The sequence below is a fragment of the Heteronotia binoei genome, chromosome 12 (assembly GCF_032191835.1).
Source record: "Heteronotia binoei isolate CCM8104 ecotype False Entrance Well chromosome 12, APGP_CSIRO_Hbin_v1, whole genome shotgun sequence".
Taxonomy (NCBI): domain Eukaryota; kingdom Metazoa; phylum Chordata; class Lepidosauria; order Squamata; family Gekkonidae; genus Heteronotia; species Heteronotia binoei.
The window spans coordinates 53,249,492-53,270,593 of record NC_083234.1 but is presented as its reverse complement, the minus strand read 5'-3'; the positions used below and the strand labels follow the sequence as shown (position 1 = coordinate 53,270,593).

The following is a 21,102-nucleotide window of genomic DNA, read 5'->3' as shown; positions in this document are numbered from 1 at the left end:
CTTTCCCTCCCTCTCCAGGGACCAGGAGGGGGAGGAGACTCAACCAATAGAGAAAATTGAGGTTTTGCTCCTGTGCGATTGAGCAAGCCTTGCAAAGCAAGCTGAGAGGGAGAAGGAAGCAGACAGGAACAGTTGCTTGGGGGCCTGATTTGGCCCACAGGCCGCATGTTTGACACCCCTGCTCTACATTATGACATGGAGGAAGACTAGAGCAAAGGTAAAGCCTAGGCCAACAATCAGTTGGATATAGGAACGGGAGAGGCAACTTCCATCCAAGAAATCCTACTCCTTGAGCCTTGAGAAGCTGGAATTCACCAGATACAGACAGTCTGCATGTGCTCAAATGCCCTCTATTCTTTACTGGGGGCATCACCTTTCATGCTGCTGCTCAAATGAAGGCCTTATGGTTCCACCCATTCTGTGTTTCTAACACGGTTTTCAGAGAATCTGGAGAAGGAATGTAGTCCCAGTAGCAGCCTGGAGCAAACCTGGGAGAGGCAGGAGTCAGGCAGCTCTCTAGAGTCCAGTGCCCTCCCCATGCCCTCTACATGCCTCATCTGGACTTTGTTTGTTTAACCCAGGCTGCTTTCCAAAGCCTTATCTCTGCTCCAAGTTTTATGAGGGTGTAAAAGGGCTTGTGCTGGGGAGAATTCCCCCATCCTGTATCAACTGCATAGTAGATTTGGAACAGAACTATAACAGCCTTGGGTACTTGTTTTACAAGAAGAACCAAGCCCTACAAGGCCCAACCAGGAATGCTGGCTAAGGTTGCCAATTTCCAGGTGGGTAACCACTGAAGATATACCGTGAAAAAATAACTAAGATACAATTATTGCAAAAAATGTCCAACAAACATTTGTAAGCAAATCCATAAAGTCTCAATTATTTCAAAATATAGTGCCAAATTTAGTCTGCAAGTGCAAATATCTAGTTCACAAAGTTCATAAAAAGCCACACTGCTTCTTGTCTCCCAGTACAGTTCACAAAACTCCCAAAGAGCCACGTTGCTTCTTATATTCCATTCTCATTAAAGTGCTTGTGCTTGAAAAAATTAATAAGATTTTTTTCATTTGTAGAGAACTTTACAAGTGGTACACTTCTACAGCCTGCAACTTGGTACATAAATGTAAACTTTGGATGAATCTTTTCCCCTTCATACCTCTCTTCTGAGACAAGCAGGCTCCTCCTCTACTCCCCTATTCCCAACCTCCTTCAGTCCTTCTCTAAGAAGAGGGAAATAATTTCTCTGAAGGGGACTGTCATGCCTTTTCTCTCCTTCCCCACAGTGAATCCATGCTGCTATTTTCCATGTCAACATAAAGGCATATGTGTCCAGGTTGGCATGGAAGGGTATGAATGCGACTGCACCCGGACCGGCTATTTTGGCACGAACTGCACTTTGCGTGAGTATCTCCCCTGCTCATTTCACAATCCAGGGGCCAGGAAATTCTCTATTGGAAATACTTTGCTAGCAACCCTATCAAGCCCTCAGGGAGCTTCTCCTCTACCAGGGTATTCTATCTTCCTTAGGGTTGCCAAGTCCAATTTAAGAAATATCTGGGGACTTTGGGGGTGGAGCCGGGAGACATTAGGGGTGGAGCCAAGATCAAGGGTGTGACAAGCATAATTGAACTCCAAAGGGAGTTCTGGCCATCACATTTAAAGGGACAGCACACTTTTTCAATGCCGTCCTTCCATAGGAAATAATGAAGGATAGGGGCACCTTCTTTTGGGGCTCATAGAATTGGACCCCCTGGTCCAATCGTTTTGAAACTTGGGGGATATTTTGGGGAGAGGCACTAGATGCTGTACTGAAAATTTGGTGCCTCTACCTCAAAAAACAGCCCCCCACAGAGCCCCAGATACTCGCAGATCAATTCTCCATTATTTTCTATGGGAATAAATCTCCATAGGGAATAACAGAGTTCCCAGCAGACATTTCCCTCCCCTCCCCCCCCTGCTTTCTGACGACCCTGAAGTGGGGGGAGGGCCTCCAAACCGGGGGATCCCCTGCCCCCACCTGGGGATTGGCAACCCTAATCTTCCTCCAGCTTCACAAATGAAGATCAGGCACCAGGGGAATAGCAGAGCTTCTGGCTTAAGGGATAAAGGACTTTTAAAAGCAACGTCCATGCTTAGACACATTACAGCTAGGAGGCACACATGCCAATCATCTCACCCTCCTGGCCTCAGTCAAGGCTCTAGGTTGGTCCTGTTCTTTAGTTGGTACCTCTGATCGCTGCACTCGTACTGCAATGATGGGCCCTGAGATACCTGTGTCTCCAACATATTTGAGTAGTGTACACTGCCACCCTCTGAGCCATGAACACTGTTTCCCTTATCCCTGGGAAAGTCTAGTTTCTTCAGATTGCTAAGACACCAGGCCTTGCTCCCTTCTCAGCTCACAGGCTTCCTGCCCTTGTCAACTAACTGTCCTCCATCGCCTCACTTTTTCCTGTTTGGTCCTTTTATCTACATCCTCCCTGCCACACCCATTTCCTGGTTCTCTAGACCAGTAGTCCCCAACCTTTTTGGCACCAGGGACTGGTTTTGTGGAAGACGATTTTTCTACGGACCGGTGGGGGTGCTGGGGTTTTTGCTGCCCCAGTCTGCCCCCACACCCCATCCCTGCTGCCCATGGAAGTCTTTAAATGAGTAGGTGAAGGTCACTGCTGCGCTGCCCCCTTCCGCCTGCCCAGGGCCTGGGTGATTGAAAGAGGTAGTGCTTTGGAGTGAGGCTGTGCTGCCTCTTTTCTCTGCCTGGGGCCCGGACGGGCGAAAGGGGCAGTGTGGTGGCTCTGTCTCACTCTGCGGCCCAGTTGCTAACAGGCCACGGACCGGTACCAGGCCATGGGCCAGGGGTTGGGGACCCCTGCTGTGGATCTACTCTTGAACGGGGTTTCTCTCTGAGACCTCCACAGAAAGTCTTCAGGAGATGAGCATGGGCTTCCTACCTCATATGCCATTCTACCATATAAATGTTGCATGGGGAATCCTGGTGTCTACAACCCCTAAAGAAAATCCTGTGTGCTCTTGAATGCTGTGAGAGCAGGCTGTCTTTATGAAACATAAACCACTTAATTTTCATGGATTCTAATGCAAGGTACCCTGTGAACTGTGATTCTAGGAAGATAGTGAATAATTTTCAACACCCTAAAAAACCCACAACTCCCAGTGTTCCTTGGACAGGAACACATGGCAATTATACCTACCTTACTTGTTTAAATATGCAGTGCACACTCACATGCCAGTTGACAAGGCCCACTCTGAAATAGCTGGTTATGTCAAGCAATCTTTGAACCTAAATGCTGTAAACATCTGTTAAGGATATATCACCAAATGGACTGACTTTTTCCACAGCGGAGTTCTGGACGAGGTTGCACCGTGCCCTGAAACCAAGCCCCAGTTTCTATCACTTCATCCTGACCCACTTCCAATGGTTTTGGAACATCATCAACAACACATTTATTCGGGACACGCTGATGCGGTTGGTGCTGACAAGTGAGTGGAAAGTGGCGAATTGGGGTAGGGGAGCAGGTGCTAAAAACATTCATCCTTAAGGAGAGAATTTGGACTGACAAGGGATTGCAGTAAAAATGCAGCTTTTTCAGGCATCTAGACACCTCTGCAAGCATTGCTCCAAATGTTTGCATGCCTGAGATAGAAAACCCAAATGTCTTTCCACAGCACAAACCACTGGGATGTTTTCTTGCACAAGCTTTATTCAAATGAACAGGAACTGTGCAAGAGAAATTCCTAGCTTGTTTTCCTCCATGGGCCAGATCTGACCATCTCATGCTTTGTCACCCTTAATAACATCCACAATTCACCATCTGTCATCATCTAGACTCAAGGCACTACCACCTATGAATTCTGGTATTGGTTTTCCTGGTAAATGACAAGAGCAGGATGGCTGGATCCATCTGGCTCAATAATACTCCTTAAACACACAAAACTGCGTTCTACTGAAACAGTTGGCCTACCAAGACTAGAATGGTCTGCTGTGACTGGCAGCAGCTCTCCAGAGGTTCATGTCACCTATTTTCACATCACTTCCTATGTCAGGGGTGGCCAACGGTAGTTCTCCAGATGTTTTTTACCTACAACTCCCCATCAGCCCCAGCCATTGGCCATGCTGGCTGGGGCTGATGGGAGTTGTAGGCAAAAACATCTGGAGAGCTACTGTTGGCCACCCCTGTCCTATGTGATCATTTTAAGTGGAGAGGCCAAGGAATGAGCGTGGGATCTTTTGCATCCAGTGCAGATGTTTTGCCACTTAGCTACAGCATCATCCTGCCTCCCTGGCTCTTGCTCCTCTGATGATGCACTGCCACTGAACATGAAGGTTCAATGTAGCCATTATTTCTAATGGCTACTGATAGACTTCTCCCCCGTGAATTTGTCTATTCCCCTGTTAAAAACATAACTGTGTCTAGTTGTAGTGAGTTCTATTGGGTATCCACAGATTCTGATATTTTGGGAGACAGAAAGAAGTTCTCTTTCCATTTCTTTTTCTTTCTCTGTTTCCTTGCAGTCCGTGCCAATCTCATTCCCAGCCCACCCACCTACAATTCTGCCTATGGATACATCAGTTGGGAAGCCTATGCCAACGTCAGTTACTTCACTCGTGTCCTCCCACCAGTGCCCAGCGACTGCCCCACTCCTATGGGAGCCAAAGGTAGGTTCCAACTGCTGCTTGGAAGGCCACATTGGCTTAGCTTGCTTCAAAGTCTGTACTGCCAGGAGAATCAAGAAATTGCTTCTGAAAATATAACAAAACTCGAGTCTACTAGCACCATTAAAATTTTCCTGGGGTCTAAGTTTACTTCATCAGATAACAGGTAGGAATGAAGATCCCTCAGCTCTTAGTTAGGCTTGTTTGTAGCTGATGAGGTGAGCTTTGACTCACAAAAGTTTATACTCCAGAAAAAAATCTGGGCCTTTAAGATGCTACTGGGCTCAAATTTTGACTACTACAGACTAAAACAGCTACCCACCTTAGACGAAAGTCCAGCAGTAATTCAGACTTGCCTCTAGCACTAATCAGAACACATGGGGACCTTGTAAAAGAGAAATAAAGTATGGTGGTTCTCATAGTAAAGATGTAGATTATTTTAAGGTGGTGGCAGTAGGTAAACAGTCAAGAATGAAAGCCAAACTGATAGGAATACCTGGTAGTCAGACAGCAAACTTGGTTAAAGATCATATTGCTTTAGTTGTAGAATCCCTTTCTTGGAGAGATTATGATTCCTCAAAACACACAAATTGGAGGTACACGTCGTAGTCCTTTAAGTCTCTCATCACCAGGTGCAAAATTGTTCTAGGTGCAGTTATGGAGATATGGAAAAAAGTTTGTGAGATACATTGTGAATTATCAAAAAAACCAGCTGTCCATTAGTAGAAGGAAAGGGCTCTGTCTCTATTATAGTAAACACCCAATTCAAAAACAGATGCATAAGCTAAACCAGGCAAGCCAACCCATTGATTGAAACACAACTTCACAGTTTATTTGCTCACTTGTTACTGAATTGCAGCCAAGATTTGAAGATGCAAGCCTGAAGATCAGTGCTAATTTAAAACAGCACCAGCAGACCTGAGAAGTTTGTGTTGGCTACACAAGTTCTTTCAGAGTCCAGAGAAGCAAAGAACATCAGAACAGCTCTGCGAGATCAAACCAAACACCCATCTAGTTCAGCATCCTCTTTTCCAAGCAGACAGATTCCCACCATCAGATGGGGAAAGAAGGCAGCAGGCCCCAAATGTTACTCAACCTTTCCAGCAGTGGGTATTTAGTGCTATACTGCCTCTGAACATTAGCAGGTCTAATTGCTAGGAATAGTGAATTCATCATGTCTCCTTTTAAACATAAAGGTGTTGCCACATCTTGTGGCAGAGAATCCCATATGCCAATTTATGGAGTGAGGATAAGCTCTAGTAGCCAGGAAATACAGTGGAAGGTGAGCTTCAGATTCTGCTTCTTACCTTTCCCTTGCAGGGCCAGTGCAGCTTCCTGATGCAGAGCTGGTAGCGGAGCAGTTTTTCCTGCGCAGGACATTCCAGCCTGACCCTCTGGGGACAAACTTGATGTTTGCTTTCTTTGCCCAGCACTTCACGCACCAGTTCTTCAAGACATCAGGCAAAATGGGTCATGGTTTCACCCGGGCTCTGGGACATGGGGTGAGGAGAGAAGTTTGCATGGGGCAATCTTTGGATTGTTTGGGTATTGGGTGTGTGTATGAATGTGACATAATGAAAATAAATGAAAATTGAGTGTAGACACTCTTTGCTGCAGAAATAAATGTATGGGTTTGTCTTGGTGGTGGCTCCAAGCTCCTGAAACACATTAAAGACGAGTTCTCTTATCCCAGCCTTGAGAAAGGCTGTGAAAAGATGCGAGGGAGGAGAGGATAGCAAGGGTGATTTTAGAGCCAACCAGAATGCCCACTACCAAGTCTACCTCCTATTCAAGAACCTCAAATGGAGCCCAGAAGACCAGATGCTTAAAAAAATGAGTAATCTTGGGGCACAATTTGAGCCTGGATTTGTCTCCAGAATATTTTATCAGTGCCTGGCCTCTGCAAAGCAGAGAGAAATTGAGTGACTTAAAACAGAATGCAACATTATGTATTAAGAATGCCTTTTAAAATTAATTTTAACAGTTATGTTTCTACAGATTTGATTAACAGTGTTGGAAACCACTTTGAATGCTGGGAAAGGGCTATGTGTTCATTTTTAGATATATAAAATACAGTTTCTCCTGTCACTGAGGCTGAAAATCAGCAACAACCCTTTAGAACAGGGAAAACGGTTTCTATATGGAGGGAGGCAGTTAGGAGCAAAGAAGTGATAGAAGAATGAAGCAGTTAATCCCTCTGCTCCAAAAGCACTCCAGGCACAACCCTTTGCCTCCCAGCAGATTTCCCTCAGGCTGCCACCTACTGGCTGTTCCCACACTTGCAGTGTTCACACCTAACTGGAGCCTGTACTTTTTCTGTTGTATCTCCCACTTTGTGGAATAGGCTCCTCATGGAACTGTTCAAGAGGTTCTGCATTTTTTTGTTTTTAAATTGTAATATTTTAATTGTGACCCATAAGCCTCCTTGAAAAGCCCCATGGCACAGAGTGGTAAGCTGCACTACTGCAGTCCAAGCTCTGCTCACAACCTAAGTTCGATCCCAGCAGAAGCTGGGTTCAGGTAGCCGGCTCAAGGTTGACTCAGCCTTCCATCCTTCTGAGGTCAGTAAAATGAGTACCCAGCTTGCTGGGGATAAAGTGTAGATGACTGGGGGAGGCAATGGCAAACCACCCCGTAAAAAGTCTGCCAAGAAAACATCATGATATGACGTCACCTCATGGGTTGCTAATGACTTAGTGCTTGCACAGGGGACTACCTTTACCTTTTTAAAAAGCCTTGTGCCCTATAGAAATGCAGGATAAAAATATGTAGCTCTGACCAGAGTGAAGCAATACATACCTCAAGCTCCAGGGATGAGAGGGTTTTTTGGGGGTTTTTGCTGGGTTAACCCTGGACCCTTTCCACAGGTGGATCTTGGGCACATCTATGGGGACAATTTGGAGCGCCAGCACAAACTCAGACTCTTCCAGGATGGGAAGCTGAAGTACCAGGTAGGAAGGCAGCTATATGCCCCTCCTTTCCTTGGAGACGAGGGGAAGGGCCTTCTCAGTTTGTTAACATCCAGTGTGGGTGGTGGCTCAGTAGCACCCTGAGCTGCTTGCTCTTTGAGGTGGGCTGCAGTTGCAAACACATTGCCCTTGCTGTCCTCTCTCTAGATGGTTAACGGGGAGATGTATCCACCTACAGTGATGGAAGCTCCAGTGCACATGATCTATCCAAAGCACATCCCCCCAGAGAAGCAGCTTGCTGTGGGCCAAGAGGTCTTTGGCCTACTCCCGGGCCTCATGATGTATGCCACCATCTGGCTGCGGGAGCACAACCGTGTCTGTGACATACTGAAGAAGGAACACCCAACCTGGGATGATGAGCAGCTGTTCCAGACCACAAGGCTTATCCTCATTGGTGGGTGCATGTGTCTGTGTGTGTGGAGGGGAAGTGGTTGTATGATTCCTGCAAGTTTTGTTCTTCTTGTCTAAGGGTCACTCCTCCAGGGCTAGTATATGAATCTGCTTTTGTCTCAGCCGCAGGGGAAGTAGGACAGTGAAAGAGAAAATTAGAGAATCCCTTTGTACTGAGTCAGGAAGGATGCTGCCTCTTTAATGAACACTATAGGCACATCTTTCTGGACAGGAAGACCAAGATAGTTGCACATTGCTCTTCCAGGGCCAACTGCCTTGTTTCTTCCTAGATTCTTCCAGCAGAAATATAACCTTAGAGCAACAAGGTCTTATTTGGCAGGTAAAGACATCCCTTTAATGGCTGTCTCTAGAAGTTTGTTCAGGAAAATTGTTTGTCTCAAATGATGGAGATGTTACAGTCAGCCCTTAGGTCACCATGCTGGTACCACAACAAGAAAAGGAAGAGCATCCGTGAAATGTTTTCTTTTGCTGGACCTAGAAGCAGCTTTAAAATGGTGCAAACATCAATGTTTTTTAATCTTAGAAAAGAGTCTGGCCTACCTCAAAAACTTGCTACTGCATCCACAGCTTTCCTTTCTTCTTCCCAGGTGAGACCATCAAAATTGTAATTGAAGACTATGTCCAACATCTCAGTAACTACTACTTACGTCTGAAATTCGATCCAGAGCTCCTTTTTGGGGTGCAGTTCCAATATCGGAACCGAATTGCTGTGGAATTCAACCAGCTCTACCATTGGCACCCACTGATGCCAGACAGCTTTATCATCAAGAACAAGAAGTATGGCTATGACCAGTTTGTCTACAACACCACCATGCTCACAGATTACGGCGTGGAGGCTCTTGTCGAGGCTTTCTCCAGACAGCAAGCTGGGCAGGTGGGTACATTGCAACATACTTGTTGTGGATACATTGCAACATACTTGTTGAGGATTGTGAGGAACTCCAAAGGGATCTGTTGAGGCTGGGTGAGTGGGCGTCAACGTGGCAGATGTGGTTCAATGTGGCCAAGTGCAAAGTAATGCACATTGGGGCCAAGAATCCCTGCTACAAATACAAGTGATGGGGTGTGAACTGGCAGAGACTGACCAAGAGAGAGATCTTGGGGTCGTGGTAGATAACTCACTGAAAATGTCAAGACAGTGTGCGTTTGCAATATAAAAGGCCAACGCCATGCTGGGAATTATTAGGAAGGGAATTGAAAACAAATCAGCCAGTATCATAATGCCCCTATATAAATCGATGGTGCGGTCTCATTTGGAGTACTGTGTGCAGTTCTGGTCGCCGCACCTCAAAAAGGATATTATAGCACTGGAGAAAGTCCAGAAAAGGGCAACTAGAATGATTAAAGGGCCGGAACACTTTCCCTATGAAGAAAGGTTGAAACGCTTGGGACTCTTTAGCTTGGAGAAATGTCGACTGCGGGGTGACATGATAGAGGTTTACAAGATAATGCATGGGATGGAGAAAGTAGAGAAAGCAGTACTTTTCTCCCTTTCTCACAATACAAGAACTCGTGGGCATTCGATGAAATTGCTGAGCAGACAGGTTAAAACGGATAAAAGGAAGTACTTCTTCACCCAAAGGGTGATTAACATGTGGAATTCACTGCCACAGGAGGTGGTGGCGGCCATAAGCATAGCCACCTTCAAGAGGGGTTTAGATAAAAATATGGAGCAGAGGTCCATCAGTGGCTTTTAGCCACTGTGTGTGTGTGTGTGTATAAAAATTTTTGCCACTGTGTGACACAGAGTGTTGGACTGGATGGGCCATTGGCCTGATCTAACATGGCTTCTCTTATGTTCTTATGTACTTCCAAAAGAGCCAGTGGTTCTTCAAGGAACAGGCTGGGCTGGTTCTAGGTGCATTGAGACTAAAAGATGAGCTAACCTGGTTGGCTGTATGCCTCAATAGTAAAGGATCCTTATAATCCTATAATGACTCAGAGGCTCCCAGATCATCCTAGACCAGGCCCCCAACTAACCCAACCCTTGGCCTCTCCTTCCATTAGTGATAAAACTAAATCTGACCATTGGCCCATCAAGGTCAGCATTGTCTACTCCAGTGGTGTCAAACATGCGACCCGGGGGCTGAATCAGGCCCCTGGAGGGCTCCTATCAGGCCCCCGAGCAACTGGTTCCTGTCTGCTTCCTTCTCCCTCCCTCTCTCTTGCTTCATTCTGCATTTCTGTTTGCTTTGGAAGGCTTGCTCAATTGCACAGGAGCTACAGAGCAAAACCTCTATTTTCTCCATTGATTGAGGCTCCTCCCCCTGATCCCCTGGGGAAGAAGGGAAAGAGCCAGAGCTTCGTTTGCCCAGTTCCACAGATCCCAGAAATACAAAGAAAGCACCTTTAAGACCAGCGAGTGCTAATGCATGTTTTATTTTATTTTTTAAATCTTTGTTTGTCTGTGTCAATTATAAAGTTTATATCTCTGCTACCTGATCTTGAATAGCTACGCACATGGCCCGGCCCAGTCCAACATGGCCTGGCCCAACAAGGTCTCATTTATGATAGATTTGGCCCTCATAAGTTCAGCACTCCTGGTCTACTCAGACTGGCAGTGAGTCTCCAGGGTCTCAAGTAGAGGTCTTTCACATCACTCAGTGTTTAATCCTTTCACATGGAGATGCCAGGGACTGAACTTGGGACCTTCTGCATGCAAAGCAGAGGTTCTTTCACTGAGCCACAGCCCCTCCTTGCTTCTTTGCTGCACACAATTCAACCACCAGTCTGTGTAAAACTGACTGATTTCTCATTAGCCTTTGTCCTGGTCTCGTTCTTGGCTCCCAAGTTTGTGCAGGGCAGGGAACATGCAGCCCCGCTCCAGAGATACCAGAATCCAGGAAAAAGAGCCACTGTGAGGAGCCCCACATGGAAGGGAGGAAAGTACTAAGTGTGGAATCGGTCTCAGTCTTTTCTACACAGATGAGAAGCAGCTCTCAAAGCTCGGAGGCAGAGCAACTCCTTTCCTATCACCTCTTACCTGAGATCCATTGTTATCTAGAGATGATGGGGACTGAATTCTGCCAATGAGTCATAGCCCTTCTTGCATGGTGGCTGCTGTTACCTTGCTTCTGGTTTCTGTCTTTTCTTTTGGTCACATAAAAATGGGTGGATTCCACCCTGGCAGAATATGGAGGGAAATCTGCCTGGCTGCTGTCAAAAACTGAATGCAGGGATCGATAGACCTCTAGAATGACCCAATGTTACCATTTCCATCTTCCCAAACTCCATGTCACTTAGCAATGGATCTTCACCATATCTTCCTACTCCTGCTTTCCAGATTGGAGGGGGGAGGAATGTCCACAGTCAGCTTCTGAATGTGGCCATTGGGGTCATTGAGGAATCACGCCTGCTGCGCCTCCAGCCCTTCAATGAATACCGGAAGAGATTTGGCATGCAGCCCTACATGTCCTTCCAAGAACTCACAGGTACAACAGGCAAACCTCATGGGTCTTGCTCCAGAGGGGGCACTTTGGAGGGTCAATTTAGAAGTTACCCCAAGAAATTCTTCCCTGAGATAACGCTGTGGGCAGAAGCCATCACCGTTCAGTGCTCCTTAAACTGTGCACATTGTCCAAGTGCCATGTTGCATCTTGCATAATTTCCAGATGATTTGGGGCATATGGGATAAGAATAATTTAACTGTTGCTGTCCAAGAAGGGGGAAGCAATAAACCCTAATACATTTGCCAGAAAGATCTGTGCAAAGCCAAAGGTTCTGTTGGCTGTGGTCCCATTCTTTCAACTGCTGGATCACATTTTCTCTCTCTCATTCTCTTGTCTCCAACCCAGGGGAAGAGGAGATGGCAGCTGAGCTGGAAGAGGTATATGGAGACATAGATGCCTTGGAATTCTACCCTGGCTTGCTGGTGGAGAAGAGGCAACCCAATGCCATTTTTGGTGAGAGCATGGTGGAGATCGGGGCCCCCTTCTCCTTGAAAGGGCTCTTGGGGAATCCTGTCTGCTCTCCTGAGTACTGGAAGCCCAGCACATTTGGCGGTGCCACTGGCTTTGAGATGGTGAACACAGCATCACTTCAGAAACTTGTATGTCTGAATGTGAAGAAGTGCCCGTATGTGGCTTTCCGGGTACCAGAAAGTGACATGGAGGAAATGGCAGCAGGCAGCAGCTCTGGGGAGAAGCAGCCATCTTCTGAGCTTTAGAACTGGACTTGGCAGCTGATCACCAGCCAGCCAGCAAGTTTTGATCACTTTTGATAGCAAAGGGCACCCATGTATGATGGTTGGCAGGCTGGCAAAGAAATAAAAGGGCACTGTGCCCCTCCTCCCTATCATCATGCTCCCCTGTAGCAGAATAAAAGGACCACTTATAGTTGGGGAAGCATCCAAGGAGGAGGCTGTGATGTTTTTGAGAAATGAAAGCCCACTAGGATTCATCTCCAGCAGAAAAGTCCCTGCTCCCCCCTCACCTCCTTGAACCCTCCTCTCCTTCATGCACTAAGCTACTCTCAAGCCCTCCATTGCAGGAGGAATGTCGCTGTACACCATTGTCCCCCAAATACTTGGAATTCTGTTCTCTGGAGTTGTGTTGATAGTTAGAATTCCCAGAAACTGCTTCTGCCTTTTTAAACTTGTCATGTAGACAATCCCTAGAAGCCAAAGCTTGTGAGATCCAAGGGGGAGGAAGACTTTCTGGAATGCCTCCAGTTTATGTATTTTTGCTGCAAGGAGGGTTGAAAAGAGAGGGAGACAACATCTGATAGTGGGAATCAAAGTGGGATGGAGAGTGTGACTTTTGTGGGGGGGCAGGGGGAGAAAGATCTGTACTTTGTTTAATCCAATGGAGCCAATGGAAAGGGCTGGAGTTGGCCTCTAACTGCAGTTGTAATAATTTTGTCAGTAGCCACGTGCTGGACACACAGCAAATGCTCTCACAAATGCTCCTTGGTTCACCAAGCTCATTTTTTCTTCTAATTTTCATTGTTCTCTTTATTATAATCAAGTATGCATTTGTTTTCTTTATTCCACTTGCTTCAATGCAAAGCACATTTCCAGCTGTTGCTTTCCCCCTGCGCCAACCAACTGCGATGAAATTCTCAGGGACTCTGTCCTTGCCAATGGGATCCTTCCTGCTAGATTTCAGGAAAATTAGACATGTTTTTATAAGCAATCAAATTCTCACCTACGGAGCAGATTAAGATGTTGAAGCAACCTGGTGTAGCTGCTCACAAGCAGAAACATGGTGGGGTGGATGTCTATATTTAAATAAAGAGGAAGTGCATGAGTGAGAAAAACTAAATCCTGTTTAAAAGAAGCACTGGTGCTTGAAGCATTTTTCACCAGTCTAATCTTCAACACCGATCAGTTTTCCATCCTACTTAGTGGCAAGATCAATATAACAGTGCTCACTGGAGAACATCTGTGTCACTATCCTCATTATTCACCCTCTGACCTTCTTGAACTCTTAGCCAGAGAACCAAGGGTCAGAGTAACAGGTAGATCCAAATGTTTCTAACTATCACCCACCACTGTCGTTAATATTTTAATTCAGGTTAGTTATAATAAAGTTATAGTCAAATTAGTTATATTGAAGATGAGGGAGTGTTCCATTAAGGTTTAGATAAGGAACATGCAACCAAACAATTACTAGTCTGCGTGGCTCCACCACTCAAGCCCCCTCCCCCACACATTTAAGTTTTGAGACTGAATCTTAACTTCTACCAGTTATGGGCTTTGTCATTCAGCCTGGTCACAACAGTAGGTGCATCATGGCAAAAAATGTGTTGAGAAGGGAATCCTGGAAAAGACAGAACCCCAGGAACAGAAGCAGCCACATGTGAAGCTGCTGAGATCATCAGAACTTACGTCCATTGTAACTCAGTTACTATCTCCTTGCAAAAGGCCTTAAATTCTACCCCTGGAGATGCCAGGACCTAAATCTTGAACCTCTGCTATGCAAAACATATGCTCCACTATTGAGCCATGACTATCAGTCCTTTGACTCAGCTAGCTGAATATTGTCTCCATTGATGGACAGAAGCTCTGCAAGGTCAGACAAAGAAAGGTCCTTCCCAACCCTTGCCATCTGAGATCTATTAGCTGGAGATACCAGGGATTGAACCCTGGACTTTCTGCATGCAGAATAGGTGCTTCTCAACTGAGCTATGGACCCTCTCCAAAGAGGACATAATGTAGTTGGTAAAGCTACAGGAAAGGCAGAGCATGGTATAGTGATGGGGAACAAACCTCGCTTTGAGGAAGATATGATAGCATGAATATTTTATGTACCCTGGAATCTTCATGGCTTCATTTGTGGTCAACAGGCTATTCCTTGACAGAGAAATGTAGCTGGATCCTTTCCCTGAGTCTCCAAACAAAAAGTGACATTATTCACCACAGGTGTATTGTCCTCTCTGTGTTTTAGCGTGGTCACAAAAATGTCCATGATCCTCCAGAGGGAGGTGCAGATCAGTCAGATTGATACAGAGGGCTACAACCTGGGTTTTATCTTGAGATTTGTTCTCCCCCATGTTCACATCCTGGCTATGCTACTGTAACACTATGTGTGGCTGCCTTGGAAGATTGTTTGGAAATTCCAAATGCTACAATAAGTGGCAACAGTGCATTACAGTGTAGAGAAAGCATTGTATCAGTTTTAACAGAACTGCTTTACTGCTTGTTTGCATGTAGGCCTAATTTAAACTGTTCTATGTCCTAACCAATCTGCAACCAGAGCACTTGAAGGATCTCTGCTCTCACATGAACCTGCCCATCAATTAAGATCAAACATCAGAGGACTGTGCATAAGGCTGGACAGCAACCACAGGCTGTGCCTTCTCCGTGGTGGCACCTTGACAATGAAAAACCCTGAAGTTGCCTGATGTCTGGCCTTTTGTGCCTTAAGAACCAGATGAAAAACCTCTTTGTTTTCCCCAGCTTTCTGCTAACAGCACTGTCAATTCTGTTTTGTTTGGGTTTCATGTTTAGACTTGTTGAAACGTTTTCAAGCACCCTGCTGAAGTTTTTTCACTCTGCTTTTTCATGCTGCTATTTTTGTTCTGCTGTATCACTGTTTGTACTGATTTTTATTAGTGTAATTAGTTTTATAACAAATGTTTATGATTTTTTCTTTTAAATCTTATAAGCCAATTCAGGCATATTTTAGAGCACAATTTTTTAAAAAATCCAAATAAATAGCTATTTTTATATAGCTGATTGAATCTCTCCTCCCTCTGTATTTTTCAGCCAGCTAGCTCTGAGTATACAAGTGACAGGAGAATCAGAGAGGAGGTAATCTCACTCTTAGGCTCCTGTGTTTTGCCAGTTGACAAGACTTCATGATTTAAGATCCTGATTCCTAGACCGTTGGATTGTCTGGCATATTTAGGGTAAAACACAATTTAGGGCTGACTGGTAGAAAGATGAAAACTGAAATTCCAGCCACCGTTACCTCTTATGGTTGGCAGGAATAAACTATCTGCCAACTACAAGTAGTCCTGCTCACAGGTCCTTTAATCAGATGACCACTGCATATCACAATCTGACTGCTGCCTGAAAGGTCACAGTTGAAACAGTTCTGTGGATCAACTGAACAAAATTTAAACCTGGTTGGGGCAAGGGCTTTTGGTTGGTTAGGCGCATGGATGCCGCAGCCTGGGCTCCCCAGTCCTCTTCCCATGAGCACATGGCTTCCTTCCCCACAGAAGAACATCCTTACCAAGATCTAAGGCTTTCATTTCTGGCTGTAGAGCCACCTCTGCTGGGTCCTCGAGCTGAGATCTAGGGATGCTCAGAGATGCCGCCAAGGAGATCCCTGTGTGGTATGGAAAGAGGTAGATCTTGAGCATTACAGTGGGCAGAGCCATGTGCCAGCTTGGAAGGAGAGATCTGGATGTAGGCAGGCCTGTGGTTCCATTCCCTTCTAGCAGAGCAGCACTTTGGAGCAGCATATTTGGTCTGAGAAAAAAATGTTGGGGTGGTACTGAGCACTTGGCAAGATGACCTTCAATGCTAGCAGAGATGGCGGACAGCCTGTTTTGCTCTTCTGAGCGAGGGGGTATCACAACCTGTAAAGGAAAATGATTTGAATATCGTGCAGCCAGTGTTCCCTCTAAGCTGAGTTAGTGTGAGCTAGCTCACAGATTTTTAGCTTCCAGCTCACACATTGTTGTCTTAGCTCAGGAAAGATGACCCCAGAGCACAATCATTTATACAGTAGCTCACAACTTCATTGCCAGTAGCTCAGAACTTTAATACCAGTAGCTCACAAAGTAGAATTTTTGCTCACAAGACTCTGCAGCTTAGAGGGAACATTGGGTGCAGCATGTACAACTGTAGTTCATCGTTGCCAGCCTCACCCCACCACCCTGCAAATTGTGACTATTATGTTCCCTTGCAATATCACCTAAGAATTTCCTGCTGTTCAGAATGCTAGATGGGAGAGTTGAAGCATGGAGAAGACCTCTGTCTGGCCTGAAAACTTGCTTCCAGCATTTTATACACACACTGTCCTGAAAGACTCCATCTTGCTCACACTTTAATTAGAGAGTCACTGCCACTTCAATTTTCCCTACTCCTACTTTGGGCCGCAGATGCTGTCCTCTGAGGATCAGCCTCTTTTCGAAGGGCTGATTCTGGGTGCTGAACTATCCCAGGAGGATCTGAACTGCCAGTGTAAAGCACAGCAGAGATCTCATGTGGCTTATGTAGGGCATTGTCAGCAGCACCCTCCTGCTCAGAAGCCCTGCTGGTGGTGTGTGTAGGGGGGAGGCACTTGTGAATTTCCTGCATTGTGCAGGGAGTTGGACTAGATAACCCTGGAGATCCTTTCCACATCTATAATTCTAGGAGGAGGAGTTGGTTTTATATCCCGCTCTTCACTATCCAAAGGAGTCTCAGAGCAGCTTACAATCACCTTCCCTTCCTCTTCCCACAACAGACACCCTGTGAGGTAGGTGGGGCTGAGAGAGCACTGAGTGACTGACCCAACGTCACCCAGCTGGCTGCATGTGGAAGAGTGAAGAATCTCAAATCCAGTTCTCCAGATTAGGGTCCACTGCTTTTAACCACTACACCACAACTGGCTCCCCAAGTGCTTTATGTAGAGACTCACACTAGACATGGCACAAGAGATTTGCCATCAGTATCTCCCATACTTCCACCCTGTTGGGAGATTACAGAGTGGGAGAGGGCATTTAAATAATTGCATAGGAAGGCAAGGTTAAGTTCCCTTCCCAGCAACCCTGAATTCCTGCTCTTCTATGAAAGCTTGCTAAGTGACTTCAGCTCAGTCACACACTCTCATCCTACCTCACAGGGTTGTTGTGAGGATACAATGGAGAAGAGAATGATGTAAGCCACCTTGGGTCCTTCTTGGAGAAAAAGGCAGAGTATAAATGAAGTAAATAAACCTTTTCCTAGACCTCAAAGCAGTTGAGGGAGCTGCTAGTTAAACACTGACAGAAATCCTAATAATAATCTCTTACATGTCTACTTTGACTACACAATAGGCCTGAGAGGAAGGTTATAGCAAGGGGTAGAATTCTAGCAGGGGTGTCTTTGCATATTAGGCCACACACCCCTGATGCAGCCAATCCTCCAAGAGCTTACAAAAAAGAGCCTTGTATGGTTTTGGAGGAGTGGCTACATCAGGGGTGTGTGGCCTAAAATGCAAAGAAGCTCCTGCTAGAATTCCACCAGGTCTGACAGAAAAGACAGCTATTGAGTTTGGGCTACAGGTAAGATCTGAACCAGGTCTCTTGCTGAATTAAATCAACATTAATGAAAAATTAATTGTTTCACTTAAAGGAGCATTTATGTATTGCTCTGAGGGTTTATAATTTTTATAAATCTTTTTTACAAGATTTTTATAAACCTTTTTTGCTGCTATTCTGAGTGATTGTTTTATATCCTGCTTTGAAATTTTACACTTCATCTGCTGATCTAATTATGTTTGCTAGTTATGTTTGTATTTATACGATTTTACATGATGGTTATATTTTATTGAGGCAGCATTCTTTTTACTAGTTTGATGTTTTTATAGGATTCATTTTCAATGTGTAGGTATGCAAACCACCTTGTGCTTTCTTCAACGAGAAAAGCAGAATAGAATTTATCTTCATATAATGCTAAACATGTAGCATGCCATGCTCTCACAGCAGAAGGAAGCAACTGCATTTTCAACCAAGGAAGAGCCTTGAATTTCTTGCAGCCGGGGTGGGTGGGGGGTAGGGTATGAAGAGAGGGACAAAAAAAGAAAAAAAAATATTGTGCTGAGCAGCTTAAGGGAAAACTTTTGCAATGAGCCTCATTACCACACAATCACATTCCAGCTGTTTTAAATCCACCATCCTGGTAAATACTTTATGGTGACTTTGACTCTGGGCTTTGAATGAGTCCGGCTGTCTCATTGCAGCTTTATGGAAGCCAGGAGCAGCAGACAGCCTTGCATAACAAATCTGTGTAGCTCTTTCCCAGGCTCTGCCATGCGAGAAGAGTCCAAAGGATGTTGTTGTTGGTTTTATGGTCTGCACTTTATGTGGTGACGTGTTCCCAGAAGGCTCTCTGTCTGTGAACTCTCTCTCTTGCATTAACAAAACTCATAAGAAGCCTGGCAGAAAATTATGGGCCTCTATGCATGGATTTATGCGCTTGCCTAAAACAGGGGTCTCCAATCTTTTGGAATCTGTGGGCATGATTAGAATTCAGACTTAGGGTGGTGGGCACAACCACATAATGGCTGTCGCAAGAGGTGGAGCCACCTTCAAAGCATCAAGGATTGATGTGCATAATTCTCATAGTAACTCAGTGTTTCAGGCAGAAGCTCTGTTTTACAAGAGGCCTTTAAAATGGACATACAAGTCTTTGTTTTGTGCATGCAAAGTAAGTATCACATTGAGCTAGCTAAGAAACCCTAATCTGGCAATATCCTCTTTCATTTTGCAGGCATCTAACCTGATTTTGCATGAACTGGGCAAAACTACCACCTGACTCCTCCCACTTTCTATAGACTGTTGATGGGCATCAGGAAAGTTGTCAAAGGGCACAGGGCACTAGGGTTGTCAGCTCTGGGTTGGGAAATACCAGGATATTTTGGGGGCAGAGCCTGAGAAAGTCAGGGCTTGGGAAGGGGAGGAACCTCAAGAGAATATAATGCCATAGAGTCCATCCTCAAAAGCAGCCATTTCTGCAGGGGAACTGATTTTGGTCATCTGAAGATCAGTTGCAATAGTTAGAGATCTCCAGGTACCACCTGGAGGTTGGAAACCTTACATGATGCTCACAGGCACCACTTTGGGGGTCCCTGGCATAGAGGGCTGAGGTGGAGGAGCACCAACCAGGCCTGTCACTGCTCTGCCCACTGGCAGCATCAGGGTCTGCCACAGGTAGCAGGAGCCCATCTGGGCACTCTTCCTCCTTTGGTCTCCCATAATGTGGCTGGGAGGAGGAGGAGGGTAGGCACCATTTCCCAGCACCTGGCTGTGGCATGGGGTTAGGAAGGTGAACATCTTGCATGTGATGCATTGGGGAGGGGTTAGGATGGCAGATGGCACTTTCTCTGCCCCAGTTTAGGGAGCCCAAAATCCTTAGGGCTGCCCTGCTGCTTTTCAGTTCTATATTAAAGATGCGGTCATGAGGAAGAACAGTGAGAAGAAAATGTCCAATCCCTAACCTCTGGAAATCTGACTCCATTCTTACCTGGATCCAGTAAGCCTTGGCCCCCAGACTGATATGACTGGATTGAGCTTGCTGGACATGGAACTAGGACAGTGAGTGTGGTCCTGGCCAGAGATCTGGATGGGAGGCCTTTCCCATTTTGCAATCACTAATGTGGTTCTGGCGTTTTTGAAACCCTTAATGAATTTAGATACTGAAAGCCCCGGGACTCCTGCTAAGAATTTCTGCAATAGCATTTTCCTCCCAGTTGAGCATGTTTTCAAAGGTGGAAGCCGAGATCTTCAATATGCTGCATGTGCCAGACTGTGGCACCACTACTTGTGTCTGATTTCCTGAAGCCGTTGCTGTAGTACTCACCAGAAATATTTTAACACTTCAGCCCTGTATTTTAAAAAGCCAGGTGGGGAGAGGCAGAATCTGTACCGTTTGCTGTTGGAAAAATTAGCTGAGCTGCACAAGCTAACCCATTACTCCACAGTAACAATGAGTCTAGCCATAATGACCACATGGATTCAGCAAGCCCAGAGGTAGACTAAAGTGGCATCTAGCTGATGCTGGTTGCCAAGCAACAGAAGCAGCCAAGCAATGACGTCTGGTAAAAACTCCCCACCTCCCTTTTTATTTTAAAAAGGGTGAAATAAACAGCACTGATTACTAGATTACTATGGAGGATTCTTTTCTCCCCTCCCCTTATTTTTTTTCTGAATCCTGCCACTGCCAAACACAAACAGCTGCTGTGATTATTAGATAGCTGGAAATTAAAAAGATAAAAACATCCTGTGTACCTAAACTGTTCTGAAGCTGTATACTGCTTTGTCAAGGTTTATCATTTTCCTGGTAAAGAAACACTTTGAGTCTTCTCAAGTGGAATGCCCTTGAGTAGAGAGATGGCATAATGATGTTTTAAATAAACAAGACCAAGGCAAATTGGTTGGCTTGAAGACGCAGCTTTGTCTGACTTCATCCCAGGTGGGCCTCTTGAGTCCAATCGCCTTGGCCCAACTGAGCAGCATGGCTCAGGCATAGCTAAGGCTGAGCAATCTTGAGAGCTGCTGTAGGCCAGAGAGGCTCCCCATTTCCATTTGCCGGATTGTTTCCTAAAGATGCTTATAAATGCGATGTTTGTTATTGAAAAGAAATCAGAAATGAATATATTTCTTGTGTGGATGGGATGTATTTTATGTCTCCAGCATCAGTGTGTTGTATTTCTGAGCTCAATATGTGGTATCTCAGGACAAGCGCCTCCATCTTTTGGGGCCTCACGCTTGGGGTCAGTTATTTGTACAATGGCAGGACACAGTGGCCAAACATACAAGGCAAGCTCCCTCAAAAAGTCAGGCCATTGGGGACCTCCCCTGTGTCTCAGGCAACACCTGTTCTTCTTCAGAGGTCTCTCCCAGCACCTGCTC

General features: G+C 45.6%; 1 protein-coding gene across 1 annotated transcript in view; it reads left to right on the top strand.

The window, feature by feature from the left end:
- Positions 1-15,237, top strand: part of PTGS1 (prostaglandin-endoperoxide synthase 1) — a 30,113-nt gene extending 14,876 nt beyond the window's left edge. The window contains exons 2-10 of the mRNA XM_060250908.1: positions 1,287-1,403; positions 3,361-3,501; positions 4,535-4,678; positions 5,996-6,177; positions 7,543-7,626; positions 7,792-8,038; positions 8,643-8,929; positions 11,339-11,486; positions 11,850-15,237. Of these exons, the coding sequence (XP_060106891.1) occupies positions 1,287-1,403; positions 3,361-3,501; positions 4,535-4,678; positions 5,996-6,177; positions 7,543-7,626; positions 7,792-8,038; positions 8,643-8,929; positions 11,339-11,486; positions 11,850-12,220 (1,721 nt within the window). The 3' untranslated portion in view covers positions 12,221-15,237. The remainder of the gene's footprint in view (positions 1-1,286; positions 1,404-3,360; positions 3,502-4,534; positions 4,679-5,995; positions 6,178-7,542; positions 7,627-7,791; positions 8,039-8,642; positions 8,930-11,338; positions 11,487-11,849) is intronic.
- Positions 15,238-21,102: the final 5,865 nt, after the last annotated feature.